The sequence below is a fragment of the Oryza glaberrima genome, chromosome 3 (genome assembly GCF_000147395.1).
Source record: "Oryza glaberrima chromosome 3, OglaRS2, whole genome shotgun sequence".
In the NCBI taxonomy this organism is placed as follows: Eukaryota; Viridiplantae; Streptophyta; class Magnoliopsida; order Poales; family Poaceae; genus Oryza; species Oryza glaberrima.
Window position 1 is genome coordinate 29,048,954 of NC_068328.1, and position 24,427 is coordinate 29,073,380.

Sequence of the window (24,427 nt, forward strand, 5' to 3'; positions counted from 1 at the left end):
ATCGCAAACCCTAAGCCGAGACAACGCAGAGAAAGGCGTCTTCGTACTCGCCTCTCTCCGCGCCTCCGCGCTTTTCCTCCTCTCCCCTCTCTCCCTTCTCCGCCGCCGTCGCAGCATCAACCCAATCCGCCGCCATGAGGGAGTGCATCTCGATCCACATCGGCCAGGCCGGTATCCAGGTCGGGAACGCGTGCTGGGAGCTCTACTGCCTCGAGCATGGCATCCAGGTACGGATCCGCGTCCCATCTCCCTCACCCCCCGTGTTCTTCGTGCCTGCTTCTGGGTCAGATCTGGGTGGATTCGCGGTTGTTGGATGTGGGGGGCTGTGTTTATTTGTCGGTGGATCTGGTTGTCTGGATCTGCGTTTTCTCTGTCGTAGTTAGCGGATCTGATGAAATGTTTAGTGTTCGTGTATACTGGTATGGTGGATCTGGTCCTAGGATGCGTGGAATGGATATATGTAGGCGAATTGGAGGATTTATTTTGTGAATTTTGCTGAAATGATAGTTCTAAACACTGGATCTGACCTCGGGATGCTGTTAAATGTGGAAATCATGGTCGATGCTGTCATGAACATGGTGTTCTTATGGTAGGTCTGAGCAATGTATGTTTCAAAATTATTTGTATCACATGGAAATGCTATGGTTCTAGATGCAATAGAATGATACATGCCGAGATCCCCTCTAGTTGATATGATAGATCATGATGTTTTACAGCTATGTCATATGAATATGTTCATTTGTTACCGATGTATTTGGATCTACTTAACATTTCCAAAGCACGCCGCGTTCTAATTCTAGATCTGGTAGTCATGTTTGTACACGTCACCCACCTAATACAAATACATATGTCTAGTGTTTGGTGACACTGCCCGTCAGATCTGTTTTTTCCAGATCTGTGGAACAAATACTCCACGCATGTATGGTAGTTTTGAAACGATCTTGTATCTTCCATTGTTGTAGTAACAACTAAATAAAGTACAATTGTTCAATTATTGGGAATCGTATTTTCTGTAGTGCCGATGTACAGCATATTCATAGATGTCTATTTAGGAACTCAAATTTTAAATTGGGACTAGTTATTTATTATGGGTCAGTCTTTTGAATTGTGTTATCTTGCTGTACTGAAATAATAATGTACCACTAAGGCGCTAACATGTATTTTGTCCTTTCAGGCTGATGGTCAGATGCCCAGTGACAGGACTGTTGGTGGAGGTGATGATGCTTTCAACACCTTCTTCAGTGAGACTGGTGCTGGGAAGCATGTTCCCCGTGCTGTATTTGTTGATCTTGAGCCTACTGTGATTGATGAGGTGAGGACTGGTTGCTACCGCCAGCTCTTCCACCCTGAGCAGCTCATCAATGGCAAGGAGGATGCAGCTAACAACTTTGCCCGTGGTCACTACACCAGTGAGTTCCATTCTTACTACCACGGTGCTATTTTTTTTGTTATGTGGCTAATTACATGACTAACTTGGGGTGCTAAATCTTTACAGTTGGCAAGGAGATTGTTGATCTGTGCCTTGACCGCATCAGGAAGCTTGCTGACAACTGCACTGGTCTCCAAGGTTTCCTTGTGTTCAACGCTGTTGGAGGTGGAACGGGCTCTGGTCTTGGTTCCCTTCTCCTGGAGCGCCTTTCTGTGGACTATGGCAAGAAGTCCAAGCTTGGGTTCACTGTGTACCCATCCCCTCAGGTCTCCACCTCTGTGGTTGAGCCATACAACAGTGTCCTCTCTACCCACTCCCTCCTTGAGCACACTGATGTTGCTGTTCTGCTTGATAATGAGGCCATCTATGACATCTGCCGCCGCTCCCTTGACATTGAGCGCCCAACCTACACCAACCTCAACAGGCTTGTGTCTCAGGTACAGTCTTGTATCCTTGCAATGATCTCAAATTCTCTGCTATGTTAATTCACTGCCATTTCTTGTTTGTGCTGTTCTCTAACCAACTTGTTTATTGCTAATGTGCAGGTTATCTCATCCCTGACCGCCTCCCTGAGGTTTGATGGTGCTCTGAACGTGGATGTCAATGAGTTCCAGACCAACCTTGTGCCCTACCCAAGGATCCACTTCATGCTTTCGTCCTACGCTCCAGTGATCTCTGCGGAGAAGGCCTACCATGAGCAACTCTCCGTTGCCGAGATCACCAACAGCGCCTTCGAGCCATCCTCCATGATGGCCAAGTGCGACCCTCGCCACGGCAAGTACATGGCCTGCTGCCTCATGTACCGCGGCGACGTCGTGCCCAAGGACGTGAACGCCGCCGTCGCCACCATCAAGACCAAGCGCACCATCCAATTCGTGGACTGGTGCCCGACGGGGTTCAAGTGCGGCATCAACTACCAGCCGCCCAGCGTCGTCCCCAGCGGCGACCTCGCCAAGGTGCAGAGGGCCGTGTGCATGATCTCCAACTCCACCAGCGTCGTGGAGGTGTTCTCCCGCATCGACCACAAGTTCGACCTCATGTACTCCAAGCGCGCCTTCGTCCACTGGTACGTGGGTGAGGGCATGGAGGAGGGTGAGTTCTCTGAGGCCCGCGAGGATCTCGCCGCGTTGGAGAAGGACTACGAGGAGGTTGGCGCTGAGTCCGACGAGAATGAGGATGGCGATGATGGTGACGAGTACTAGAGGAGTCGTCGTCGTCTGGGGGCTTGATGTTCTGTGTGTCAAGGCCTGATTGATAACTGCTGCTATCCCATGATCTGCCAGTGTGGAGTTATCCTGTTGCCGTGTGCGTGTGTCTTCGAGGCATTTGCTTGTGGTGATCTGATGTTTGGGGCTTAATGGGCTTACAACCCTCGTTGTTGTAACCTGTGTGCCCTGTGTTATGTGAGACCGCTTCGTCACTTATAATATGCGCGTTTGTTCAATTTTATGTTTGTTTCTTGTGTTGATTACGGTTTACTCTCGACTGTGGAACTTAGTATGTTTCAAGGTTTACGTGCTTCTCCTGCTGACAACCCATTACTGGCTCCGATCTTAAGAAAAGAACAGTTCGTTATTAGTGCATTAGTATAGCACTTCGCTAAATGTAGTTTATTGGATTGGCTTTTATACTGTTTTGCCTAATCAACATCTCTGCTAGGTGCAGCTCCTGCCTAATCAACATCTCTGCTATCTGCTGTGTTTACGTTTACGTGATTAGCTCTCTCTCTCTCTCTCTCTCTCTCTCTCTCTTTGCAATCCACACTACGGCCGCACCTAGTGGCCATTGTGCGTTCCAGGTGAGTGGCATGTTAACGTGTACAGTTTGCATCGCGTCGGCAGTTTGCTGCACTTACAACGTACAGTCACCATGACTAGCCTATTCATCAGATTTCTGCAGCAGGCAATATTGTACTTTGATGTCTTGTTAACCCGAGTGAACTCGTTTTTTTTAAAAAAAAATCCGAGTGAACTTCATTTGGAATCGAAGTGCAGTACGCAAAGGCTTCTTTTGCCTTCGCCTGGACTGATCGGCAGTTTGCCACGCCAACGAACGAAGTGTTTGGTTCATTTACCATTCTCTTGTCAATTTTTTGGCATGGCAAAGAATTGGTCATTGTCAAAAAATTTTGACAAGAATTGGCGACGATGTCAAGGTCGCATTCCGACATTCAACTGAGGGTCCAGATTGGTGCCATTTTAAATCCATTAATTGTATTCTCTCTCCTATATGCAAGTATGATTTTATCTCTCCTATATCCTCTTTTAAGTAGGTGATTAATTACTTTTAATCCTAATTATTTTATACATTGTATATTAAAAAACACAATGTATTATAACTTACAATATAATTACAGTTTAAGATTTAAAATTTACAGCGTAATTACCATGTAAATTCTACCAAAATTTTATAACACTATAACTTGTCAAAATTTGACATTCACAAATTATGGAAAGTTTGATTTTGACAGTAATCTAAGCCAAACAATTTGGCATGCCAAACTTTTGGTTACAACCCAAACAAACGAGTAGCGATATTTTGGCGGTGCCAATCTTCTTGGCTGGGTTGAGTTTGGCAGAAATCCAAACACAGCCGCAGTTACTCATCTTCTCGACTCGATTCAGGCACTTCGTTTTCTCCCTGTTGCTATCGCTGTCGGGTATAATCGATCAGCCCCATCGAATAAGCCAAACGGTATATTTGTGAATAAAACTTTTATATACATGTTAAAAATTTAAAGTTAAAAATTTAAATTTTGACTAACAAGCATAAACATTAAAAAAAAAAAAGTTGAGGCCGGATAATTCTCCTCGTTTCATTTCTTGTCCGCATGGAAGGAGATCCCCACACCTCAAATGGGAGCTCAAGCTCAGCCATATTCATTGACCTCGCGCTCGGTGCTATCGCTCTCTCTCTCTCTGCCTCTTGCGTCCTGAGGTGAGGAATCATGTGCCTGAATTCCAACGAGTTGCTTACTTTCTGAAATTCTTAATTCGTGTGGTTTCATGACAATGAACGAGAGCGACCACGAGCAGCAGAGGGATCATTTCGCTGTCTCCTTTAATTTCCAAGCATGAATATCTTCTCCAGATCCTGAAATTTTGGGCAGGAAAAATATCTCGATGTCGCGGTTTCATTTTGCGGCCTATGCGAGCATCACGTGGAATTATTGTGAAAATGCTGGACGAATAAGTTTGTGGTGGTGTTTGCGTTGTGAAAGGGATCGAGATTGTGGACGGCTACTTTTAACTATTTTTTTAGCTCAGGCACACGATCATGGAATCGCCCCGTTACTCCATTTCTGTTCATTTGATCCAATTACGTGGACTTGTGGAGCTGAATTATGCTGAATTTTTCTGAACTCAGCAACAAATGTGTGAATTGAAGCCGGTTCTTGACATAAAAACGTGTTTGATAACTCATTTCAACTGTTGGACATAGCATGAATGGATGGATAGCTATTCTGTGCTTCTTCTGTGGGCTTGATGTGTGTCAGCCCAGTGCCCAAGTGAGAGATATTTGTCGCACAGCTCCTGATCTTTCCAGCTCAATCCTTTATCTGCACACGCAGCAATTGCCATTTCATAATCTCATGAACTCATGTGCTTCAAAGCTTTGGCAATATATTATCTCTCTCGAAGGGTTATCTGAAGAGATTATCATCATAAACAACTTGTGAGGAACTGAAAGGGAGCATTATCAGATACAGCAGTCCGCGTTTCTTTCTTCTTCTTTTTTCCAATTCATCTCCACGCGTGACTAAAAAGCTAAGATAACATTTTGGTGGATCCAAAAGCTCTTCCTTTATCTGATTGTGAAATGGTGTAGTGTGTATCCCTCTACTGTCCAGTTCTTTGAGATAACTCGCCATCTCTCTCAACTTCAAACATTTTTTCCTATCCACTTGTGCAGTTATATTCTCATCTTCTGCCGATCAAAATCGCTGTAAATCTTCACCATTTTTGCTTGAATCAAGAAGAAGGTAACAGCATTTTTTTTTTCAGACAATAGCATTTTTATCTTAAGTTGCAGTTGCAGGGTTTGACTGAATTTTCTTCGATTGCTCCTACAACTAGTTACCAAATACTGGTCTTCCTGGTGATATATAGGAGTATTAAACTGGGAACCTCTGAAGCTGAAGTGCTCCAATTCCATGGGTGATGAAAAGGGCACTCAGCCACTCGTGTCACATCCACATCACAAAAGGATAACTCACAGTAGTGAGTAGTAACTGTGGGAAGAATGCTTTGACACTTTTATCCCCACTTGGAGAGTTGGAGACAGAGGACACAAGTAGATAGGGACAGATGAATTGTAGGCAGGGATCTGACCTAGCATGCCAAACACCTTCAGATTGTTGTAGTAGATTGTAGGATAGTTCAGTGTTGGTTTGGATGTTATTCTACTGCTTCCTCCATCGCAAAATATAACAATTTCTTCACCAATATTCTCTTCCTAACCAGTTACAACTCTTCATCATTCAATTTCCCTACTTACCTTAACTTTTCAACGAATCATAATCTTCTCTCATTTAAGTACAACATTTTCTATTGTAAATTTGATACCTCTTGGTATCTAGGTACTATGAGGTACCAAATTTTATACTAAATTTTTGGTATCTCATGGTACCTCCTCTAAGACCATAAAATTGCTCTTATTAATATCCATGTCTAACCCTATAAATTTTTATATTCTGGTATGAAGGTAGTAGTAAAATCTTGGTAGTGCCAAAACTATAGTATTGATAGAAGAGAAGATTGGTAGCGCCATCCATTACCCTACAATTTGTCATCAAACGGAACTGGTCCTTCAATTTTGCTTTGTATACACGAGACAAGATTGGAAATTGGCGCCATTATATTATGGTCAACTTGGAGAGGCAGAACCAAGAAAGGGAAGGAATAGAAGAAGCGTTGCCCATGCTTCTAGAATATTCCATGGCAGCTTCCTTCCCATTTTTCCACGGCTTCTTCCACACCATCCGGAGTGTCTCGTTGTGTGTGCCAGTGCCACATAACGAACTGTGCAGCTGATACAGATGCACTGATCAGAAGGCAACCCAAAAGAATATTCCAACAATGTGGACATCAATTCGGAGTTTCAGAGTATCAAATTACTATAAATTGGACCATATGAAGACTTGGATATAAAATTTACTCCCTCAGTTAAAAAAAAGAGAAACCCTGGTTTCCGTGCCCAACGTTTGACCGTCCGTCTTATTTGAAAAAATTATGAAAAAAATTTAAAATACAAGTCACGCATAAAATATTAATCATGTTTTATCATCTAACAACAATAAAAATACGAATTATAATTTTTTTTTATATAAGACGGACAGTCAAAGTTGGACACGGAAATCCAGGGTTTGCCTTTTTTTTTGGGACGGAGAGAGTACTCAACATTTTATAATCAATCTCTGCCATCCCTATGTTGACAACTGATCAGTATGGAGTACTATCAAGTATGGACTGTGGAGTCAACTTATGCTCATGCTTGTACTACAAAATTCAATACTCCCTCCGTTTCACAATGTAAGTCATTCTAACATTTCTCATATTTATATAGATGTTAATGAATCTAGATAGATATATATGTCTAGATTCATTAGCATCAATATGAATATGAGAAATGCTAGGATGACTTACATTGTGAAACGGAGGGAATAATTCTTTTTAGTATTAGACGATTGACTAAACCGATCTTGTGGGATTAGCGCCAATATTTTTGCCATCAACAGGTTGGGCCTCAGTGTCCTAGGGCTCGGTGTTGAGGTAGAGGTCTATTTTTTCTGTAGTTTTTTATGGTGTTTATTTATAAAATAAGTTTTCTAAAAGAGCTAGTGTTAAATATTCGGTGTATTATTCCAATTTATATGGAACAATATCATCTCTCTTTCTCTCTGTGTGGTTCTTAGGAAATAGAGGTTTTTATACTCTTTTTGAAGACCAAAGGCTATTAATAATCTCTTGAGTTGAGACCATTTAAAAATCGCTAAAAACATTATTGTTCAAAATGGTCCTTTACAAAGAGCGAAATTCACACAGTGCTCCTTCGTGGAAATTGCAATGACAGCTTCCAAATGCATGATACCCATTTTGATTATGTTGTGAAGCTGATTTTGAGTTTTACATATTTGCATTGCAATTAATTTTAGAGCTTTACGTGGTTGCTAGGAATACACCTTAAAACATACTACTTATAATATTCTTAAAATACCAAACTTCAAAAACGCTAAATCATTTTTGGATTATATAATTTAAAAAGGAACACGCACGGCTTAAGCTTAACAAATAACTGCGGTTTTTCATTTACAAAGCACGTTACTAGTGCTTTTCATTATATTTTCCCGAGGCTAAAAACGTCATATCGAGCTACTAGACAATTCTAGTTTGGAAAAAGAAATGCCGAACAAATCCTCCAGCTAATTTCACAATCCCGGGACGCATGAAGAGACAGCCCTCCGGAAAAAGCACAAAACTTTTTATTTACATCTTCTAAAAAGGAAAGCTTTCAAAAGTTTGGACGCTCTCGAAAAGGTAAAAAAAAAAGGGCCCAAATTTTGGAGTCATGCTTCACTTTATTTATTTATTACCACACTTTTACTGCACGTTAGCTAATACACAACGGTACACACAGCTAAACTAAACAGAACTAAATTGTCTCTAGCCATACTAGCTAGCCTCCAAGAAAAAAGAAATTAAAACTGTCGAGAAAAAAGAAAAGAAAATAAAATAAAAGAAAAGAAAAGGGGAAGAACCAAAGAAGTGTTTGTGTTGCCGTCTGAATTCCACCACAGGAGGGCACCGAGCACGCACGCACTCGTCGATCTCTTGTCAATCTCTACGTACGCTACGCCGTGCACGCAAGCCGGGAATGACACCGCAGCCTGAGCTGCATTCTGCCGTTAAAATCCCAAGACGCCACGCATTTTGGCAGTGCGGATCACGCGCTTGAGCTTAGCTTAGCTTGCACCAACATGTGAATAGATGAGTAGAGATTACACTGTACAAAAACTAGCTAAACACGATGATATTGGTTTGGTAAATATAGAGCTCTTATAATTGATTAATTCTGCACTTATGATGTAGGGTTGGACAATAAATATTGTAATGTATTGGAAATTGAACATGCTTTTTTTTTTCCGATGATGATGTCTCTATTCTACAATGGCTCAAGTTATATATTAATTTAGCGAGTCGCTAGAAAGCGCGTGTATAAAAAATATATTGACAATGTACACCAATCGCTAGAAGGCACGTGTATAAAAAAGTATATTGAAAATGTGCACCGGTGCGATAGTCGCGACATAGAAAACCGTTTTAAGAAAGAAACAAGTTGGCCTCTTCACCTAGGATCCATACTCGGGTTGAATGGTCGCGTGTCCGTCATCCCGTCCACCAATGAAAATTCATCCTAGTCCCTAGAAGGAAACCGCGTTCCACTATGCAAGTGCACGTGTCTCTTGGCGACCGGTGTCGCTTGAAGGCATTCAAAGTCCATTTATGCCTCCGACCGTATAGGATTTGGCTACGTGTGGAGAGGACTATCCAATATCGCCCAATCATCATCCAGAATAGCATTCAAATGATATTTCCCCGTGATCCATTTATGTCCATAATTTTACAAGTATAAGGAGAATCTAACATCGTCTGCGCAGCTAGCTAACAGTGGCGGACCTATAGTAGGACATGGGGTACAGTTGTACCCCCAAATCTTTTAACAATCTATTGTGATTTAACAAGTAAAATATTGTCTAATAGTTCAAAACACCCATTCTTAAGCACAAAATCATGCTTTCCAATAGTATTATAAAATTTTTCTTAGCTATTTTGTTATTAATATAATAATCATTTTTATTTGCACTAGTAACCCATGTTAACACTTCATTTTTTTTCTCACTGGACGATGCTTTGGTAGGTCTGTACCCCCATCATCGAAATCCTGCGTCCGCTACTATCAGCTAACACTTTTTCATACCTTTCACATAATATTAAGCTCATAAAAAAACCACTCCATTTTTTTAAAAAAAAACTTAGGCACCAGAATAGGTCACCAAAAACCAGAGTTCAAAATACGTATTTTTAGACCAGGTAAATATAAAATAGGTCCGGGTAAATAAAATAGCCCTGCATGTGTGTGCAGGGAACCAGAAGAGGAGAAAACACTGCCAGGGGCAAAACCGTAATTTTGTGGGGGCAGATCTCTCTCCCTCCTCCGCCTACAAATACGCAGGCGCTCCCCATCTCCGGCTTCCTCCCTCTCCCTCTCGCTCTCCTCCACACGGCGCCCTCACGCGCGCCACCTGTCTCTCTCTCTCTCTCTCTCTCTCTCCTCGCCGCTCGCTCGCTCGCTCGCTCGCGTGGGGAGGAGTCGCTAGGGCTTCGAGCTCCGCATTCCGATCTCGCGCCGCGTCGCTGCCGATCGGCGGGGTTTGGTGTTTGGTGTTTTGGGGATGGTGTCGGGTGGGCGCGTGGGGGGTGGAGAAGGGGAGGCGGGGGAGGCGGCGGAGGTGGCGGTGGCGATGGTGGATAATGAGGAGGAGGTGGCGCAGGCGCAGGCGCCACCCGCGGCGGCGGTGGCGGCGAGGGAGCTGGTGGTGGGGTACGCGCTGACGTCGAAGAAGGCCAAGAGCTTCCTCCAGCCCAAGCTCCGCGGACTCGCCAGGTAGGTACTAGCTGATTTGTTCGCTTCACGTTTCCGTCTTGGGATGATGATGATGAGGAGGAGGAGGAGGAGGAGGAGGAGGAGGAATTTGGGTGGGAAGAAGGCGCTTCTTGTTTGGGATATTTTTGTGTGTGTGTGTGGGTGCATTGGGGGAGGGAGGGAGGAGGCGTTTGGTGTGGCTGTCCTTTCTGTTTGTTTGTTTGTTTGAAACTTTGAATTGGATGGAATCCTCTCCATTTTTCCCCTTTGGATTCGAGAGATCAGAGCTGATTCTGGATCCTTCTTGCTGGCTGTATTGTGAGGAGGAAGAGGAGAGGTTTGCCGAGCGTAGTAGTAAATAGTTCGTTCGCTGTCGCTGATACCTCGTTCATTGACCTCTGTGCTGTGCTTAACTTGAGTAGATTCTGACACATATTGTCCTCCTCTCTCTTTTTTTTTTTCTCTCTAGTTAGTGATGAAAATGACTTATTTACTTTCCACTGTTTCTGCACTATTGTTTGTGAGCTAAAGATTAGCATGGGTGTTGTGCCAAATTAAAAATGGGTGTCACTTTGCGGTTTTAAAAGGTCTTAAAAGTGGGAGGAAAGGTGGGGGCTTTTCTTTGCGAAAATTAGATAGTGCAAAAGATGGTGAAAGGTGTGGCCTTTTCGGCATTGGAACGTCTGACTGAATATCTCCTTGTGATATGATCTGATCCATCATTTCTCGTGTGAAGGTGGGAGGCGTTGTTGCCAACGTTTCCAATAACGATCGAGCAATTTTTAGAGAATCATAGAACATATATATTCAATGGAAGGGAAGGAATTGGAGTTGCTTAGTTTTCTAGAATCACCCCCTGCACTGACTGACTTAATTACTTAAATAATAGCAGGTCCATATCATTCAAGCACACCTTTGTATTGCACCTATTTTCTTTTGGGATAAGAAAGTGACATCGATGCATTCCCTACTGTGTGGTAGTATTATATTCGCTCCCGATAGGAACCCTCTCTTAACTTATCTAGTAATTTAGTCATATTCCTGAACTTATCCTGCAAGTGTAGAAGTAACATGCACATTCTTTATCTTGAAATTTCTCAAAACCTTGCTGTGCATGATTATGTACTTGTGTGTTTTGTTTGACTGCTTTCATTATTGACTGTGGGACCATGCTTTGGGATCGAGTGTACATAGAGATCCATTAGTCCATCAATTTTACATGCATGATTATTATGGCAATGCAAATTTTTTTTACCTACAATTTGTGTAATCTTCTGGATGCAATTTTTGTTTATGTCTGGAGTTTCACCTTACAGTTTCATAATACATTTTTGCACACGCATCACTAGGACCAGGACAGGGCGTGGAATGACGGCCTGGCAGGCACGATAAGATTGTGGAATAATTTAGGACCCACACAATAAACATTTGCATTGTCTTTTGTGCTTGATGTGGTCCACATGCATCTTGCAAATCAAGTACCATATCTCCATCCAGTCTGAGAAAGATGGTGCTTGATTAAAGCTATTCCTTTATTACCTGATTAGATTTTTATCTTTGATGCCACCTGGTGATTACTATTGTCTTTATGTCGTGACATTTCCATACAAGGCATGGATTAAGAACAACCTACCCTTAGTTCCTTGTACCCCTATAGTCACCAGGAAATTTGGATTTGCCCCATTCTCCCACCATGTGCATGCCCGGTCTCTAGTTTGCACAAGGGTACCTTGCAATTGTTTGAACATATGTTGTGTGTGCCTGTGTCCATTATCTGTTCTTTTTAGCTAAACAATGAATTGGAAGTTTGAATATGTCCATATTCTTTTTTTAGAGAATATGCAGGACTGCCTATCTTTGCATTAAGGAAGAAGGATGTGTTCGTATTCAAATTGTTCATTCTTTTTTATATAGAAACAAATGCCCTGCAATGTCCACCTACATGATCTACTTAGATGAGGTTTATCAGTTTCATCTACTTCTCCTTATACTTTGTAGACATTTATTTCAAGCTCTTATGCCTATTAAAATTGTATGGAACCTTGAAAACAAGACTTCAAGAGGTTGAGAACTTAATAGCATGCAACTATTGCAGATAGGAACAATGATCTTAAATTGATTTGAATTATGAATAGCATGTTGTCAATGAGATGTTGAAGCTATATGTTGACTAGCTGCCAATTTCTCCTATTTGCAACTGTCGCAGACCTACTTATTTTACGTTTTGTTTGTGGACTATATTTTGCATGTTTATCTGTATTATCGGCAATTCGATATCTAAGCCTTCTGAAACATATTTGCAGGAAGAAAGGGATCCTTTTTGTTGCTATTGATCAAAAACGTCCACTGTCAGATCAAGGACCTTTTGACATTGTTCTGCATAAGGTTTGATAATATTCGATGTATTTAATACCTTGATGTATTATATGTCTGGATGCTGTTAAGTATTTGGAAAATAGGTTGCTTTTCTTAGCTTGTCTTTCATTTCATTGAAAACTGAACGATAACCTTGTATTCTCTACAGTTGACAGGAAGGGAGTGGCAACAATTATTGGAGGTCAGTAATCCAAAACATGTTAAAATCACTGTCAGACTTCTTTTTATGGGAATTTACATATTATCTGTTCCTTACTAATCTTTTATTGACTATGCCTCATTTGGTAGGAATATAGGGAGGAACACCCAGAAGTTACTGTTCTTGACCCACCAGGTGCCATAGAACATCTGCTTAATCGTCAATCTATGCTTCAAGAGGTTTCTGAATTGGACCTCTCAGATTGTCATGGTAATTTCTATAAATGGCTTCTTGGTTCTGGTTTGGAAGAAAACAATATGCTATATAAAACAAAATAATTTGCAATATTAAGTGGACAACTGCATTTTTTTTACACGATTAGAATAAGTTCAAAGCAACCGGCATTAGTTTTTCCTTGATTAGAAACATACCATGAAAAGAAGGGGGTAGACTACCTTTGCTATGATAATGCAACAGTTTGTTTGTCTCTACTGGTTAAAAATAAAGTTAACTTGGGAATAGTCTCATATGGAGTCTTTACATGTTTGTCTAATTAGGTATGGATGAAGCATTTGATGTTCTCTGTGACTGTCATCTGTAGTATAAAGCATTGATTTCTCTTCTGTTTTTTGTATCCTTGGTGGACTAGTACCTTTTAATTCTTTTGTTACATGAACTGGCATAGTTCTCACTGCTGGGCCCTTTGGATTGGAGTAGTATTATGTATATAACATTTTTTCCAGTAGCAGACATTGTTCTAATTGTTAGACTTCATGTCTTTACACATTTAAATATATTAAACCTTGTTATTTGCTTCCATCTCAGATTTCCTCCATTGTTTGGGAGACTTGATATGGAGAATTTGGTTCTTAGAACCATCCCAAAGGCTGATTTCCTCATTATGGTGCAGTTGCTTTTTGCAGGTAGAGTCGGTGTTCCTAAGCAGCTGTTTGTTAATACAGATCCATCATCAATACCAGCTGCTGTTATGAGGGCTGGTCTATCTCTTCCATTAGGTGAGTTTGCTTATCTGTTGATTCACAATTATTGTTTCCTCTTACGCATGCTCATAATAATTATTGGTTTGTTCCTGAGTTGTATTTAACAGCTTTACATTTTTAAGTTACAATTTGACGTTCTATGCAGATAGGAGCAAAACATTATAGTTAGTTGCAATCATTTTTTTGTAGTCATCATAAGTGGTATGGTCTCTCACTCAGCATGATACGGGACTATGTTTACTTCAAAAGAAAATCTCACCAAAACCATAACTCGCTGATGAATATGTATGTTTCTTCTCTCTTTCCTTCCTAGATTCTTGAACATGCTGGAGCAAGTTTGTAACTTCTACCATCATTTTGCTTCCATTTGTTATCTGGTTTATGTAGTATGTATATCAGATGGGTAGGAAGCTGGTGAGAGATCAGCATATTATATACAATGGAAATCTGTATGGTGAACTATATAGACAAAACTAGGAAGATTCAACAAAAATCTTCAAATAATTTGAACATAGTGAGGAAGGAAGATTAAGGTCTGTATGTAACAAAGTTTCCATTGTTCTGCTTGTGTATTCTCATTTAAAGGTCTTACTAGAATCTTATGTACGTGGTACAACGCTGGCACTTGGTTCTGGATGAGATAGAGTCATCAACATCTCCATTGTATAAAAATGGGAAATGGTGACATAGAGTTTAATAAAATCTACGCATACTATGTTCAACTAATTACATTTGCTGAATTATGTTTTGGGGTTCCTAGCTGTTATTGTTGTCCATTTGTTAACTACATATATTATATGCAGTGGCAAAGCCTCTGGTGGCAAAATCCCATGAGTTATCTCTTGCTTATGATCCAATCTCCTTGACGAAGCTTGAGCCTCCGCTTGTTCTTCAGGAATTTGTAAACCATGGTAAGTTTCTTTGAGTTATTTTCCCCCCTCTGTTTCTATTCACTATTCCCAATCAATCCCAGATTAACTTGGTTTTCTCGTTTGTAGGTGGTGTCTTGTTTAAGGTCTACATTGTTGGGGATGCGATACGGGTTGTGCGTAGGTTTTCGCTTCCCAACGTTGATGTAGGTGATTTATCAAACAATGCTGGAGTATTTCGGTTTCCAAGGGTCTCTTGTGCTTCAGCCAACGCAGATGATGCAGATCTGGACCCCCATGTTGCTGGTAAACTTCCATACATTGGTTTCCATAGCTTTACGCTTATTGATGTCATTCATTGTTGGCTCTAGAAAATAGTATTGCCAACTAATGTTCTTCCATATTCCCTCAGAACTTCCTCCAAGACCACTTCTCGAGATATTGGCAAGAGAGCTGCGCCGACGATTGGTACTAATGATCCTTTGACTTGTGTGTTATTATGCTTAATTAATGTCATGTTGATTAACCCTTTTACCTAACTTACAGGGTCTTAGATTGTTTAACATTGATATGATTAGAGAGCATGGGACAAGAGATCGGTTCTATGTCATAGACATGAACTATTTTCCTGGTATGTGATCTAATATGTTTCAAGTATGTCTAATTTATCCCCACAAAAAAAAGTATGTCTAATTTATCTGCTCATTATTTTCAGCTAACTTGACCCGGCAAAAAAATTTCAGCTAACTTAATGTTTATGGGTTTGAATTAGCAAACGATTTCCCTCCTATATCGTCCAAAATTTCTTTTTTGTTATGCTGCTAGGTAAAAGTCTAAATTAATACACTACTGTAGAAGTTGTGGCACCCACTTGAAATGTCCTCTCTTCCGTATGGCAGCTCTCAATAAAATCGGGAAACAACATGATGGCAGTCGATTATTATACTGAACTCTTTACAGAAGTGGCCTTCCTTTGCTAAATGGATAGTTCTTATCTCAATTGTGAAAGATGCTCATCACCTCTTATCCTGCAGGGTATGGTAAAATGCCTGGATATGAACATGTATTCACCGACTTTCTGCTGAGTCTAGTTCAAAAGGAGTACAAACGGCGACCAAGCTATAGCTCATGCGAGGGGTGAAACGACGAGCCCTTCACCGTGTCAGTGTGTCTCGAATTCGCTGTGTGTGTAGTACAAATGTGAATGCAAGAAGGCAAGAGCAAATCCTCCGTGGTAAAGTTGGGCATCAGTAGTTGCGATAAAGCAGCGATGACTGTGTCAAGCTGTAAATTATTAGCTCCCGTTTTCTAACTTCTCTTGTTCTCAAATAATTTTGCTCGGCTAATTAATGAAGTTAAGATGTTACCTGCTACAAATGTGCAAAAGGAGTGCCTTTTTTTGCTTGGTACCATCACAAATATCAGCTGTGGAAAAATCGTGATGTCTGGTGAAATCCTGGTGGCTTCAGTTGATGATAAATCTGGAACACCTTTGAAATGCTCGAAGTCCACTGTAAGATACAGGAGTCCCAACTCTGCTAAGGCCATTCACAGTGTGTCACCATTATTTACGAAGAACCTCGTAAGCTCCACACTCCACAGTGCAAGTACTAGTAGTGGGTCCCACTGGTACATCTTTTTACTTTTCATCTTCCAATCTCTCTTTCTTTTCTCAAGCTGTTCTCTCTCAACTCTCAAGTACTACTCTCTCAAGTGAGCTCTCTCCCGAGGCTCCAAGCGGTGGCGGAAGACGGCGGCAGCGTCGAGCGGCGCCCGGTGCCCTCCCGTCCTCTGTCCACAACGGCGGTGCGGGGCAGATCGAGCGGCGGCGGTGCTAGGCAGATGCGGCGGCGGAGCTGGGCGAAGCCGCGCGCTCTGGCTCCTCTTCCTCTGTCGCGACCCGAGCCCGACCGGAGCGGCAGCTGGGTAGCCAGATCCAGCTTGGGCTCGCGGGCTCCTCTTCCTCTGTCGCGACCCGAGCCCGACCGGAGCGGCAGCTGGGTAGCCAGATCCAGCTTGGGCTCGCCGGATCTAGCCGCGGACGGCGATGGCGGGCTCGTCAGCTTACCACTGCGATGGGGGGCAAGGCGGCTCGTCGGCAAGGAGGCGACGACGGCAGCGGGAAGGAGGGCGTTGCCACTCGCTCCACAATGCGGTCTCCCAACCTCACGCGTCCTTTTTTTTCGCCCAAGAACCGGTGGCAAACATTGGACACAACTTTATTTTGGTGGGCCCGGAAGTAAACGTGGCCCAACGTGGGAGGGAGAGGCTGAACGCCACACAAGCCCACTGTGAACGCACTAAGAGTTCGTAGGACTTCCACTACTGTAGTTTGATAGTTCTTACAACCCCTCCTAACGGAAAGGATCCTCTGCCTTTTGGTACTAAAGGCAGAGAAGTGCAGTAAAGCAAAGTCTTGTGTTACAGTACAAAACAATGATGTGCAGTTGTTTGCTGTAGCAACAGTATAAAAACAGTGAAAAAATGCTGTGCATTTCGCACTGTTCACATATCGTTGTAGCGTACTGTAGCAATTGATCTTAAATCGGACAGCTAGAAATATCATTAAATTATGGTACTGTGCTTATCTGACTTGAGGATCTCATTCCCTCCCAACGCACACATTGCTGACACTGATCCAACTTAGATCCAATTTGGCACGATCCTAGACCCGTATATTTGGAGTTTATAAGTTAAAATAAAGTGGTTTAAAATTTTATATTTCATCTAAACTATAAATAATGATTTGTACATATGTTACCAATATAAACACGGCTACATTTAAGCCAACCAGGCCATCCATTCGTTTAGAAGGATATTTTGTTTGAGCTCTAAATCTAAAGTCCTTGTTCGAAGGAGATGGAGTTGAACCAAACACCAAATGATCCAAAAAAAAAATGAGTGAGGCAGGTTCAAGAGTGGAGCTAAAAGGAATGGAAAAGGTGTTTCACCTTGTCCCTGTTCCACAACTCTGCTCAACTCTCACATTGTAAGTTTTATCAAACGCTTTCCCAGCATAGATATTCCAATTTCAGAGCCCTGCCAAACACTCCCTAACTTCAATACCACATGTTATCCGTCGACCACCTGTAGTGTACGAGCCATTACTAAACAAGACGTGCAAATATGAAATATACAATTCTGCAAATATGAAAATATACAACGTTAAGAGGAACATTGGGGCAGCACATAAAGTTGGATATTCAAAGTACACAAATTTGCAAGGTAAAGCAAGTTGATCCACGAGCTCGATGCACATGCTACGAATCTGTGTCATGCACATCATCCGTGGTGGTAAAGTGAGACAGGGAGAGACTTCGGGTAATCTGCACAGTTAGTTCCCCCCCTTAAACCATTCAAGGAGCTTTCTCCGGATTAATCAAGCAGCTACTTGGCCTAAGTATAAGCATATAACGAAGCTACACACATCATCAGAGCGAATGGTAGATTACAAATGGAATCAAACAAGACACGGAACAATATATACTAGCAGAGTTGTCACATCTCGTCGGCATGTTCCTGAATCGACCCAGTCACTTCCTTCACGGCGTCACAGAGTTCTTGGTTCGAATCCTGTGCATCCTGCGCAGGATCTTCCATGATCATTTCGATTGGAGCCCCTCCATTCCTGGAAGAACTGGAGTTGTCCATGTTGGTGGTGCCTTGGGAGTAGGCATCCAGAAGGTGCTTGTGGATCTCCTCCATCCTCCCGGATTGTTCATCGTCTCTGTCCATCTCTATCAGATCCTGCAGAAACCAAAGCTTAAGTTCAAACTTCGGTGCTCCGTTGGAACGCTGGAATTTTACAGGATTTTCACAGGAATTGGTTCAACTTCTATAAAATCCCCATAAGATGCCTCCATTTCAAAGGAGAGGATCTGCCTGAAAATGTTTTTCATACTAACCTGGGCAGAAAAGGAGTTGAATATGCTTGAAAACCGGTGTCTGCAATACTGATGGAAGAGGACTGTCCCGATGATTAGTAGGATGGTGAACCCTGAAGATATAGTAGCGTGCTTTATGGTGAACACTCCAAGAGCTATGGTCTGTGTCAAAACCAGGGCGAAAACCAAGGTGCTGTGCATGATTGGCCACAGTTTCCCTCCCATTTCGTACTTTGGGTAGTAGACATTTAGGATCTGCAAAAATGTTCCGATGCTTAATAGATGGACGTATTCAAAAACAACTGATGTTAATATATTGATTTGATCTTAATAATCTTTGATTGATAACTTGATAAATCAAGTAAACAAGTTCACAGGTTGAGTCAAGAAGGAAGTGTGTTCACCTGATTGCGATACACTAGGTAGCCGAGGCAAAAGTAGACTAGCAAGAAGGGCAGTATGAGAGGTGCCATTATCGAAAATGTGAAGCCAAGCAGGTTGAACAGGAGGACTTTCGGGACTTCAGTATGGTAAGGGAAAGAGTAGCCATATTCTGGATCATCCCGGTAGCAAAATATACATTTTCTGAAGAAGTTATATACTAAGTTGTACACTTGCAATATCTCGGAGCATAGACTTGCCCATCCTGATGTGAGGACATAAGTGATGAAGAAAGTTGCCTGTAAAAGTGGAGAATAATCCATTTAAAAGCAACATATGAAAAAGGGGAATGGAATGTGCTATGGTGATTTATTTCTAGCTGTGAGATAAAAATGAAAATGATGGCATTTCGGCGGTAAAGAAATATCATCACCTGCTTTGGTACAAGTTCGGCAAGCATAGATGGCATATCCCTTGGTCTAGTGAAGACATTTAGCTGATTTAGCACGGATCCTGACAGGACATTGACAAAGAAGACGTTCCAGATGGTAAAGAACAAAATTTTGCAGCAAGCACTTTTTTTCCTGCCACTGCGAGAAATCGATCCTTCTATGGAAGAGAAGAACATCATCAATGGAGGAACTGTGTACAGGGACAGCAGCAGAACGACGCTAGGGAGGTATCCCGTTACAAGTTTGACAAAAAAGGGCCTAAACAAGATGATCAAACAGAAGCTGTCATTGTCAAAACATTAAATCCGAACAGATAATCTAGTGGTGATCTCAGAAAGTCTGAACTTACTTCTTCAACATGTTTTTCAGGCTTGGAAATAGCTGCTCAATCTGATCCAGTTGCATCATGCTTTGGACGAATGCAACGGGGACAATAAAAACAAACATGAAGGCAACACTAGCTGCAAGTGTTGCTATTTTCCGGAGCCAGATCTGTCTATAGGGGATCCAGAGGTTTGACCAATAGACATCCCTTGGCTCAGGAGCCAAATCTGTCACCCATAGCATAGGATTTGAAGATTGAAGAATTCGTGAAGCAACAATTGCCGCATAGCGAGTCTTGAAGAATACTATAGCACCTGGACAATCCTGTTCAGTAATACGACAAGAATTATATATGCTGATGCACCTAAACCTGAGTTACAATGCAACCTTACACATGCATATTACTGAGTGACTATGGTGAGGAGGGATATCATGTAATGTACTAGTTAAAAGCAGTAGTTTAACCCAAATGGCAATGATATCAGGAGGGAGAAGACCTTCTGAGCTTCAATTACTTCTGGATCACTTAGGTCTGGCTTCTTGGAATTGATGAATTTATTGCGATATTGCTGAAACGACGAAGCCCGTACTCCACAAAGACCACATCTGGACAAGTCAGACCTTCTACTCTGTCCAAATGAAGACATCTTAACTCTTACAAATTTCCTATATACCCTCTCTGCATTATCCTGAAGAAACAAACTTATATGCCTGAGGAGGTGATTCGAGGTACCATATGGACTTATTTCATGTGTTTCTGAAACAGAAACAGAAGCCAGAATTTGAACTTCAACTATGAATAGTTAGTCTGCTTGCTTCCGTAAGAATATCAGATTGTAGTAGCTAAATCAATTGTTAGAAAATATAGTTTGAATTCCAGCAATATTTGAGGACAACAAAATCTCTACTGCTGAAACGAATTCTTACCACAAATTTCTGCATACTTCCTTTCCGGTAGATCATCTGATGTGACAAGTAACTGGATCCATGATAATTAACAAAGAAATTTCTGATAGTGTCATCAAGTAGCTCATTATCTGACTTTGGTATTGATCGAACAAGCACAGAAAATTGACCCGGATCAGGTGGTGATCCAGTAATATGCGCCAATCTCTTCCTTGATATATACTTATACTCCTGCAACATGATAATATACAATAAACTATATCTTATAAAAAAAGAAGACATTATACAATATACAACAAGCTGCCACAAATGGCTACTTGGAATATGAGGAAATTGGAGATAAAACCATTTGGTAAAAAAGAAATGTGTGGAAAGGTCTTACATAGTATAGAAGAATACAAGCTGATATTGTTATAACATATAAGGCAACACAATGCACCCAAAGCCTGTGCAAAGAAAAAAAAAGACTTTCAGTAATAATAATAAACTAACTAGAATAGGAAATGTTCATATCTTAAAACACTTGAGCAATCAACAACATTGATTTACCAAATGAAATAAGGAGAAGGCCTTTTGTCATAAGTGGATATTAGTAATTTATCTAATTCGAGAAAGATGCGAGTTTTTAGTCGTGAAATAAAATGTAAAAACTCCAACAGATCAAATGATGTACGTCATGGAAAAATAAATTAAGACCCACTAAGAAATAAAATGTGTTATTGGCAAGGATTCATTAGGGCTAAACACAGCCGGGAAGATAGCCTGGTGGCGTCAACTTGATTGAGGTGAGATGAGATTATAGGTTGGGGAAGAGAATTTGAGGGAAATTACACTAATTCTTCTTCATCATTGCTTAATTCTAAAAGACTAGCCGGATACCATCATATATTTTAAGCAACAAACTCTAACGACTGTAAAATACTTTGTAGGTACTGTTCACGCAACCTAAAGAGGGCGCCTACAACCTGAAAAGGGTGCCTATGGGAAGAGGATCCTCTGACATGAACTTCCCTCTAACATGGTCACTGACAGGTGGGCCCACAAGCAGTGGGGCCCATATGTCAATCCCCGCATTCCTCTGACTTCACATTATAGGATCCCACTTCCTACTATTGAGGCTACTTGACCTGGTCATGGCCCTAAGCCTCCTGGCCCAACACCCGTAACAAATGTTGCTGATGATTTAAAAAAAAAATAGATAAGTTGATTTAAAATTTTGATGTTGCCAAAAGAATTTAAACAAAGATAAGAGGGGAAGTATTGTTCGTCGTTTGTCCAATACTATTGATGCTACCAGCAGTGGTTCAAATGCTTTCCGTCATCCCTGAGGATGTTAATGTTGGACGAGCTTAATCTGTACTAGTGATACTAAATAATAAATAAATAGGAACTCCTGATACTGCAAAACATGGTGGCTCCTATTCTTTCTACAGTTAAAAGATGAACTTGTAAAATACTTATAGAGTATATTTTCATGGTTTAAGAACTATAAAAATATATTATTGAGAAATAAGGGGCTCATTTGTTGCCTACAAAATTGAAGCCTTATTCTTTTTTCTTACTTTGTAGCATGCAATCGTCCAAAATTTTCAGCTAATATTATTCTTTTGCGTGTATCCAACTTCAGGTGAACATGATATATTAGGAAATTGTTTCAAGATTCAGGTGAACCGAGATCTTACATTCGTGATCCTTCTTTGAGATTTGCAATTGTGAATACATTGAGAGACTCTGCTGGAATACGTCCGTGATTCGTTTCTTTCCCATGGTAATTAACAGGAAGCACTCCAAATATGCAAACAAGAGAAGTTATCGAGAAGATACGTATGCTGCAGAAGAAACAATGTACCAACTGTTAAATTGTCGACCTAAAAACAGTTATACTTCCCAGTACCTCCTGAAGGACCGTAAAATCACTCCGACACAAAAAGGTATATGGTTTTGTCATTTTATTAGAACTATGTATCAAGATATGTCCACAATAAAAAAGATGATCCTATCAAACGATGTAAATCATGATTAAATATACTAATTCCTGCCGTGGAAAATGGAGCCTAAATCAGAATGGAGAAAAACCTGAAGATGAAGAGGCGGAGGAACACCACGGAATCCAAGCCAGCAACCCGTCGTATCTCCTCTTCCGTGCACCAGTACGCTTTCACTATCCATCCAGCGGTAGGCAAGAGCCTCTCAAGCGAGAAGTAGTCGACCTGCTGCCGGAACTTCTCCTCGGCGAGCCGCCTCCCGAAGTAGACGCTATAGTTGTGAGGCTGCTTCCTAAGGACTGAATAGAGTGACAGGAAGAGCGCACAGAGGCCGATGTTTATGCCTGCCGAAGTCAGAAGGGCAGAAAATTCCATCCCCCGGCTCTACCGATTGGCGATCCTGACCATCTACCCATGAAAGAGCTGCAAATTTTCACAAGCCAAGAAATGCAGAATGTTTTAATAATCACCACTTCACTAAAGACAATAAATGCAGAATGCTTGCAGTAACGATAAGGAGAAGAATCGTATTGCATTCAACTGTGCTAATCACTGGCTTGAGTCATGAAACCAATTAAGCTACACAATTCAGGTTGCTGGCCATTTCACCATCAAGTCACTGGATCTCACATTGGCACAACTGCACTCTCCTAGGTCCCTAGGCCCTAGCACCACAACGATTAAAGCTTAATTTTCATTCTGTTATCCTCAAACAAAAGGAGACTTTTCACTTTTCAGAAAACACTTGGATTGCAGCATATTATTAATATATCTTCTCATTTTGAAGCTAATAGCTACTGCCAAAAAGGCATTTGCTGGCTACTTTTTTTCTACAGATAAAAATGTGTTGGCTACGTGAGATGTTGATGACCGCTTAAAAAAATCGGTGATGTGTGCTTGCGCACGAGAGAGATCGATAAGAAGAAAGTGTGCAAGTGTGCTTTTCGATGTACAGCAAATGCGGTAAAGCAATGGCGTTGATGCCCTAGCCCTAGCCCCGTGAACAAACTCCACGTTTTGCATTTGGATCGTTCATTCATGGGGCTACGCCACAAGGGTTGCCGGGCAATTCGATCCTCCGCCGCTCAACCGGGGCGATCAGCGAAATCCCCCGCATCCCCAGCCCCCGCCGCATGCGGAGGCGGACGCCCTGCATTGCGATCTCCGACGATCGATATCCATGTCCCTCTCGGCACCCCCATTCCCCGATCTCTCCGTGGGCTAGCTAGGGCATCAACGCCATCTCCGAATCAATCCTCTCCCGGCGGCTAAGGCTAAGAGAAATGTACGACGCGCGTACCTTGGAATCGATGCGGCGGCGGCGGTCGACGATAGGTCGTCCGGCCGGTCGGTCGCCGGGCGTGCGCCGGATGGAGGAGGAGGTTGGCCGCGGCGGCGGCGCGGGGGAGGGGGAGAGGCTGCCGGGGTTGTCTCCGACGCCGCACGAAGCGACCGTGTGCACGAGCGCTCGCCGAATCGATCGCTCGCCCGCCCGCCCGTGTGGTGGTGGTGGTGGTGGTGATGGTGGAGGCGGTGATCGAGTCGGTGACCCGTGGCCTGATGGGTTGCATGCAGTTGCCGCCCTAGATGGGCCTCTAGGCGGCCTGTTTCACTGATGGGCCGTCTCCCCATCACCAGCCCAATAAAAAAAACTCATGCCGGAAGTATTTTGGAAAAAGTCCACTTTGACTCCCTTAATTGTTCGTCGAATCTAATTCATACCCCTCAACCAGAAAACCGGATAGGACTACTCCCTAAACTATTGAAACCAGTGTAATTTGACTCTCTCAGTGGTTTTGAAGGGCGGTTTTGCTGACGTGGCGGTGTTGACCCGTTCTTCGTCCCACGTGGCGCTTATGAGGCATTAGAATTAAAAAAAATATCCGTGGGACCCATCTGTCATTCACACACAAAAATATATTATGGTACCACTGACATGTCAGGCCCACATGTCATCCTCTCTCTCCAACCCTTCTTCCTCCCTTCTTCTCCGGAGCGGCGGCGGCGACGGAAGCGGAGGGGCGAAGGCTGGAGCGGC

At 42.2% G+C, this 24,427-nt stretch overlaps 3 protein-coding genes across 3 annotated transcripts; 2 read left to right on the forward strand and 1 right to left on the reverse strand.

Moving 5' to 3' along the window:
• LOC127768689 (tubulin alpha-1 chain-like) lies at positions 1 to 2,873 on the forward strand. Its single transcript, XM_052294317.1, has 4 exons — positions 1 to 227; positions 1,175 to 1,409; positions 1,496 to 1,866; positions 1,975 to 2,873. The coding sequence occupies exons 1-4, from the start codon at positions 135 to 137 to the stop codon at positions 2,629 to 2,631; spliced, it is 1,356 nt and encodes a 451-aa protein (XP_052150277.1). The 5' UTR covers positions 1 to 134; the 3' UTR covers positions 2,632 to 2,873.
• Positions 2,874 to 9,696: 6,823 nt separating this feature from the next.
• On the forward strand, positions 9,697 to 15,834 carry LOC127767635 (inositol-tetrakisphosphate 1-kinase 3). Its single transcript, XM_052293034.1, has 10 exons — positions 9,697 to 10,093; positions 12,376 to 12,457; positions 12,597 to 12,629; positions 12,737 to 12,857; positions 13,511 to 13,603; positions 14,392 to 14,499; positions 14,587 to 14,763; positions 14,870 to 14,925; positions 15,004 to 15,088; positions 15,492 to 15,834. Exons 1-10 carry the CDS (start codon positions 9,882 to 9,884, stop codon positions 15,596 to 15,598), a joined length of 1,074 nt encoding a protein of 357 aa, XP_052148994.1. The 5' UTR covers positions 9,697 to 9,881; the 3' UTR covers positions 15,599 to 15,834.
• Positions 15,835 to 17,583: 1,749 nt separating this feature from the next.
• Positions 17,584 to 23,886, reverse strand: LOC127767936 (CSC1-like protein RXW8). Its single transcript, XM_052293425.1, has 11 exons — positions 23,690 to 23,886; positions 22,481 to 22,812; positions 22,087 to 22,233; positions 20,787 to 20,850; positions 20,426 to 20,635; positions 19,996 to 20,187; positions 19,524 to 19,822; positions 19,156 to 19,432; positions 18,746 to 19,021; positions 18,363 to 18,596; positions 17,584 to 18,204 (listed from the first exon to the last, which is right to left on the reverse strand). The coding sequence occupies exons 2-11, from the start codon at positions 22,762 to 22,764 to the stop codon at positions 17,956 to 17,958; spliced, it is 2,232 nt and encodes a 743-aa protein (XP_052149385.1). The 5' UTR covers positions 22,765 to 22,812; positions 23,690 to 23,886; the 3' UTR covers positions 17,584 to 17,955.
• Between the last annotated feature and the right edge of the window lie 541 nt (positions 23,887 to 24,427).

Coding starts and splice junctions, on each gene's coding strand:
- LOC127768689 (XM_052294317.1), top strand. CDS start 135: ATGAGGGAGTGCATCTCGATCCACATCGGCCAGGCCGGTATCCAGGTC. Junction 1,410..1,495: donor TGCCCGTGGTCACTACACCA/GTGAGTTCCATT, acceptor AAATCTTTACAG/TTGGCAAGGAGATTGTTGAT. Junction 1,867..1,974: donor TCAACAGGCTTGTGTCTCAG/GTACAGTCTTGT, acceptor GCTAATGTGCAG/GTTATCTCATCCCTGACCGC.
- LOC127767635 (XM_052293034.1), top strand. CDS start 9,882: ATGGTGTCGGGTGGGCGCGTGGGGGGTGGAGAAGGGGAGGCGGGGGAG. Junction 12,630..12,736: donor AGTGGCAACAATTATTGGAG/GTCAGTAATCCA, acceptor CTCATTTGGTAG/GAATATAGGGAGGAACACCC. Junction 12,858..13,510: donor GGACCTCTCAGATTGTCATG/GTAATTTCTATA, acceptor TGCTTTTTGCAG/GTAGAGTCGGTGTTCCTAAG.
- LOC127767936 (XM_052293425.1), bottom strand. CDS start 22,764: ATGGAATTTTCTGCCCTTCTGACTTCGGCAGGCATAAACATCGGCCTC. Junction 20,188..20,425: donor GAAGTATGCAGAAATTTGTG/GTAAGAATTCGT, acceptor TTGTTTCTTCAG/GATAATGCAGAGAGGGTATA. Junction 18,597..18,745: donor ACCTAGTGTATCGCAATCAG/GTGAACACACTT, acceptor ACATTTTTGCAG/ATCCTAAATGTCTACTACCC.